Source organism: Malurus melanocephalus, unplaced genomic scaffold (genome assembly GCF_030028575.1).
Source record: "Malurus melanocephalus ecotype Western Australia unplaced genomic scaffold, MMel_1.1 scaffold_1734, whole genome shotgun sequence".
Lineage (NCBI taxonomy): Eukaryota > Metazoa > Chordata > Aves > Passeriformes > Maluridae > Malurus > Malurus melanocephalus.
The window spans coordinates 13,814-19,494 of record NW_026624966.1 but is presented as its reverse complement, the minus strand read 5'-3'; the positions used below and the strand labels follow the sequence as shown (position 1 = coordinate 19,494).

The 5,681-nt window shown below is 66.3% G+C and overlaps 2 protein-coding genes across 2 annotated transcripts in view; one reads left to right on the top strand and one right to left on the bottom strand.

Annotated features, from left to right (window-relative positions):
- Nucleotides 1–3,262, top strand: part of ATXN7L3 (ataxin 7 like 3) — a gene marked incomplete at its 5' end in the record, with an annotated part of 5,004 nt that extends 1,742 nt beyond the window's left edge. Inside the window, 6 exons of the mRNA XM_057388278.1 lie at nucleotides 218–277; nucleotides 399–467; nucleotides 831–874; nucleotides 992–1,063; nucleotides 1,338–1,471; nucleotides 1,769–3,262. Of these exons, the coding sequence (XP_057244261.1) occupies nucleotides 218–277; nucleotides 399–467; nucleotides 831–874; nucleotides 992–1,063; nucleotides 1,338–1,471; nucleotides 1,769–1,917 (528 nt within the window). The remainder of the gene's footprint in view (nucleotides 1–217; nucleotides 278–398; nucleotides 468–830; nucleotides 875–991; nucleotides 1,064–1,337; nucleotides 1,472–1,768) is intronic.
- A 626-nt stretch (nucleotides 3,263–3,888) lies between these two features.
- The window catches only part of TMUB2 (transmembrane and ubiquitin like domain containing 2), a 2,313-nt gene continuing 520 nt past the window's right edge, over nucleotides 3,889–5,681 (bottom strand). Inside the window, exons 2-3 of the mRNA XM_057388282.1 lie at nucleotides 4,792–5,591; nucleotides 3,889–4,514 (exon numbers count right to left, since the gene is read on the bottom strand). Of these exons, the coding sequence (XP_057244265.1) occupies nucleotides 4,145–4,514; nucleotides 4,792–5,273 (852 nt within the window). The 5' untranslated portion in view covers nucleotides 5,274–5,591 and the 3' untranslated portion in view covers nucleotides 3,889–4,144. The remainder of the gene's footprint in view (nucleotides 4,515–4,791; nucleotides 5,592–5,681) is intronic.

Sequence of the window (5,681 nt, the reverse complement as noted above, 5' to 3'; positions counted from 1 at the left end):
TGGGGTGGGGCATCGCTCTGGGGGCGGGGCCTGGGCAGGCAGGTGATTTTGGGTGGGCAGGGCATGTAGAAGGGGTGGGGAATTTGGGGTGAGTGGGGCATGAATTTGGGGTGGGTGGGGCACATGCAATGGGTGGGGCTCGCGGTGAGGCGGGCCTGTCCCTGGCTGGGCTGGTGGCAATGGGGAGGGGTCCCAGGCAGGGCCAGGCTGAGGGCAGGAACCCCCTCACCCTTCCTCTCTCCCAGGCGAGATCGGCGGGAACCCYGATCCCTTCAAGGTGAGCTTGGGACGGGGAGAGATGGCTGCCATCCCTTCTGTACCCCAGAAAACCCTCCCCAGACAGGTGTGAGGGTTCCCCCAGCTCCCCCCAGGCCTGACCCCACTCTCTGTCCCCCCAGTACAGCAACTCGGCGGGAATCAACTACGAGACGCTGGGCCCCGAGGAGCTGCGGACGCTGCTCACCACGGTGAGGGGACGAGGGACAGGAGGGACCCCCTCCCACCTGGACAGGGGGTCAAGAGGGGTCCCATCCCACCTGGATGGGGGGCACTGCAAGGGCTGAGACCCCTGGGATCTCTCCCAGCTGGGGCTGGTTTCCAGGCTGGGAATGGGGACATGCAGCAGCTCCTGATCTTGGGGCAGTGGCTGCTTTGGGACACAGCTTTGAGGGACTGGGGGTGCTCCCAGGGCTGTGATGGTGCAGCACAGCCAGGGTTCCCTCACCTGTCCCACCCAAACTCACCCGTTGTCACTCACCTGTCCCCCCCAAACTCACCTGTTCTGTCACTCACCTGTCCCCCCCAAACTCACCTGTGCTTTCCCTCCCCAGCAATGCGGGGTCATCTCCGAACACACCAAGAAGATGTGCACCAGGTGAGGGTGGCCCAGCCGGGCCCTGCTCGCTATGGGGGGCTTCCCAGGTGTCCCCAACATGTCTCACATCTCCATGGGAGGAGGGAATGCCCATTTCAGCCCATGTCTCGTCCCCAGGTCCCTGCGGTGTCCCCAGCACACGGATGAGCAGCGCAGGGCAGTCCGCGTTTACCTCCTCGGGCCCTCCGCGTAAGTGGGTGCAGTCTTGGGATCCCCCAGCTCCGGGGGTCACTGTCCCATGGATCAATGACTTGGGGGGGCTGCACAGGGTGCTCGGGTGGGGTTGGGGACAAGGACAGCCCCAGGGAGGCCTGGAGGGGATGGGAGGCCAGAGCTGGATTGGGATGTGCAGCCCAGTGGGGTGGTGGTGGGGGGCTGGGCTGAACCCATGGGGATCCCCCTGGCATTTGGGGGGCTCTGTCTCCCCAAACGCCCCAAATCCCCCCATAACATTTGTGTGCAGGTCCCTGCCCGAGGCCGAGGGCAGCGTGGAGAACGACAGCTTCGAGGTGGCCGAGAGCCAGGCCCTCATGAGCCGCCTGCAGTGGGATGGCTCCTCCGACATCTCCCCCTCCGACTCGGCCTCCTCCAAAGCCAGTGAGTGTTTGTGGGGCTGGGGGGTGAAATGGGGTGCACAGACCCCTCTTGAGGGGCAAATCCTGGGGCACAGACCTGTCTGTGATGTCAAAACTGTTCTGGCATCTCCCCACTGCCAGAGGGGATGGACAGATCGTGGCTCCAAAGCCTGGAGCACCTTGTCACCCACCTGGGAGGGGGAGGAACAGTTTGGGGTACATTTTTTCCTGGGTGTTGACTCGAGATGGGGATGGGTCCATTCTGTTTTGGGACCCCATTTCTGACACCTCCATTTCTTCCCTTTCTCCCCCTCCCCAGGTACAAACAACTCCGAGTCCCGCAAGACCAAGAAGAAAAAGCCCCACYTGGGGCTGGTGAGCGGCGCCCCAGGGCTCGGATCCAGCAAAAAGAAGAAGCCCAAGCCCCCCGCCCCCCACACCCCCAGCATCTACGACGACATCAACTGAGCCCCGTGGAGCTGGGGAGGGGCAGGACGGACAGAGGGACGGACAGGGGCCAGGACAGCCCCCGGGCACCCCCTGGGCCGGACACACCGCGGGTACCGGAGCACGGAGGACTCGGCCGTTGCYGGAGCGGGGCTGCATTTGGGGAGCCCTCGTTAGTGCCCCCCTTCCTCCCCCGCCGTCCCGGTGCCTCTATTTATTCTGTGACAGTTTTTGTATGTGGGGCTCCCGTCGGGGCGTCTCCCTTGGACAATGGGGGTACAGCCCCCCCTTCCCCTCCCCACGCCCCCCAAAGCCAGCTGTGCCCCCCACGCCTGCTCCTCGTTGACCCCGATGGGAYTGGGGGCGCCTGCACCCCCTGGGCAGGTCGGGGCCTGGGTCAGGGGGCTGTGAATCCCTCCTGCCTCGGGGTTTTGGGGTGAGCCCCCCTCACCCTGGGGCTGCCCCCTCTCCCTGCACCGGGCTGGCACTCGCTGGTCGGGCTGGCTCAGGAGGGGGGGTCATGCTGGACAGGGGTGTTTCCCACTCAGAGGACAAGTGGGGACCCTCCCACCCTCCAAATTTGCCTGCATTCAGCTGTTGGGGGTCTTGGGGCCCTGGCAGTGCCCACATGGGGGGGTCACGGGGGGCTGCATGCTGCATCCTTCATGTTTGGGGCTGTTTGGGGGTGGGTCTGGGGGCGGGGGGAGCTGCTGTGACCATCCCTGCACCAGACTTTGGGGAAGGGAGACCCCAACTTGGCAGGGACCTCCGGGGGCGAGCTGGCAATGGAGCAAAATTGGGGCGGGGGCGAAGCACAGCCTGCCTTCAACACAGAGCCCCCCACACCTCGCGTCCCCAGGGCAGCTCTGAGCCCCCTCCCCACCTGCCTGGGGACCTGCTGCTGCAGTCGGGGGGCAGGGGGACCCCTCACAGCTCTGGCTGGTGTTTGCACCCCCTCCACAGGCTCTGCTTTTGTTTTGGGGGTGGCCGGGACCAGCGCCCCGCTGTGCGGGCTGGGGGGGGGGACAGGTCCCTCTGGCTGGATCCAGGTCACCCCCTGTTTGCGAGCCCCTCCCCTCGCCGCAGCCGTTCTCCACCGCGGGGGCTGTCGGGGACAGGGTCAGCTCCGTCCCCTCTGTTGTCCCCCTGCCCCAATTTGGCCGTATGTCCCCCGGTGGGGGCTGTGTGTGTCCCCCCACCCCGGTGCCCTGGCTCGTCCTCTCGCTGGGACTCACAAATTATGGTGCTCTCGACTCTGGATTCACTATTGTTTTCAAACTGCTGCTAAAGGCTGGGCTGGGGGGGGCCCTGCAGAGCCCTGGGCACCTCAAAACGCTGCGGGAGCCCCCCCCCCCCTCCCACTGCATGGGGCGGGAGCCCCCCCCCCCCTCCCACTGCATGGGGACCCTCGTGTGGTCCCTCCTGGTGTGGCTTTGGGGGTCTGGCCACCGGAGCATGCCAAGCTGGCCTTCGCGTGCCCCGGGGCCTGAGGACGGGGGGAGTGGGCACCCAAAAACACGGGAAACCACCCCAAACTGCCTGGGGGGGGGGGGGTTGGCATGGCAAGCTTTGGGGGAGCAGAGAGGGGACAGCCTGAGCCCCTCGAGCTGTGGGAGAGGCGCTGCAATTTGGGGTCCAAGGGGTGTAATGGGGCTTTGGGGGGGGCTCAGACCGTGCCCTGTGATGCCCCCCAAGGTTGGTGTCCGCGCCCCCCATCCTCCCCCCAATGTTTCTGCGTGTCCCCCTCCGCGGGGGAGCTGAGCCCTTGTGAGGTCTGTGTGTCCCGTGAGTGGGTTGTGGCTGCCCCTGTAAATAAAACTGCATCTTGACTTGGTATCCCTGGCATTAATTACGGCTCGTTAATTAAGCAGGGCCTTTACTTCCCCCCGCCACACACCACGGATAGGGCCGATTTGTTTTTATAACCCCCCCCAAAAGTGTGGGTGCGTGGGAGAGTGAGCATCCCCCAGGGCAGRAAGGCGACCACTGGGGTGACTTAACACCCTTTATTTGCCTCAAAAAGTCCTTGGGAAGAAGCCACGACCCGTTCCAGTGCTGTCCCACTCCCCCGGAGCTGCGATTGGGGCCGGGAGGGGGGAATGGAATTTGGGGAGGGGGGCACAGCCCCTTTTTGGGGGGGTAAAGTCCGACAGCAAGGCTGGGACAGACGCGCTGAGCTCCCACCGTGCTGGCTCCTGTCACAGCGCGGGGACAGGGACACTGCGGTGCATCCCCGCTCCTTCCCACCTCATCCCGCCTGTCCGTACACCCCGAAAGCCAGGAAGGTGACCAGCACGGTGACACCGATCAGGGACACGGTGGCCGGGGCCGTGAAGAGCTGCCGGTAGTTGATGCGGAAATACCAACCCAGCGCCAGCACCACCATGACCGTGGGCACCATCAGGGTCCCCCCGCCCAGGGGCAGCCCCGGGGCCGTGGGGGTGGCGGGGCCGGGCTCGGGCAGGGCCGGGGTGGCCGCGGTGGCTCCCCGGGAGCGGTGACAGTGGATGACACAGTTGTCGGTGATGCGGAGCGAGCGCAGCGTCCGTGCCTGGTCCTGCAGCAGTTGCCCGCGGTAGATGAGCTTCATCTGGCTCTCCTGGCCYGGGAAATATTTGCTGCGGGAGGAGGGAAGAGGTTGGAGCTCACGGATGCATTTGGGGCTGGTGGAAAACCCTCCCACTATTAAATGAGGAGGGGGCAGCTCGGTGTGGCACTGCCACCGCCGTCTCTTTTAAACTCGTCGTTTTAAATCCCACACCCCCCGGTATTTTTGGCACAGCAAAAAGGATAAAAGCCCTCCCCCGTTCTGTGGGAGGGGACTGTTTGCAGCGGGAGGGGGTGGAACTGGCAGCCCGGCAGCGCTCCCCGTGTCCCCTGTCCCTCGGGTCTCACCTCTTGAGAATCCCCACGGTGTCYTCGGGCCGGGCCACCGCCACCTCCTCGGTGTCGTTGAGGAACTTGAGGCGGATCTTGATGAGCCCGGGGCACAAATCCCCCTCCTCCGGGGCTCCGGGCTCGGTGGGGTTTTGGGACAAGCTCCGGACATCCAGCAGCTGCTCCAGGCCGGGGTCRGGGGCGCTCCCGCTGTCCCCCCGTGCCGCCGCCCCCGCTTCTTCCTCTGTTTTTTCCTCTGCGTTTTCGGGGGTCCTGGGGGGCTCCGGGGCTTCGTCCGCCCCCGCGGGCCCCGCGTAGGGCGGGAGGGGCCCGAGGCGGATGACGGCCGCGTCCCCGGTGCCCAGGAGCTGGTTGGTGCCATCGGCCACGTATGTGGACAGCCAGGCCAGCACCAGAGCCAGCACCAGCACGGCCACTCCAGCCACCAGCGTCACCTCGTCCCCCACCCCCAGAATGAGGGGGGCGGCCGGGGGCTCCATCTCCGGGACCCCCCCGCTCCGCCGGGTTCCTCTATCCCCTCCTCGATCCCGCGGTGCCCGGTGTGACCGGGCTGTGCAGCAGCAGCGGGGACCCCCGGGGCTGYCCCGGTGCCACTTKCGGGCTGACAACGGAACCCGGGGCTGCTCCCGGTGCCCGGAGATCCGCAGGGACGGGAGCTCCTCGCTGCGGATTTTCCTCCTCGCAACCGAGGCACCGAACCGGCAGCGCTGCGCTCACCTTACCGGGCCCGGCGGAGGGTCCCGGAGGGTCCCGCAGCCCCTCGGTGYCCAGCGGGGCAGGGTCAGGACATTCCCGACCTGGACGGAACAGAGCGATGCGGTCAGCGGGGACTCCGCGGGGCGGGAGGAACCGAGGGAGTCCCTGCCGGTCCCCGGGGGTCCCGGTGT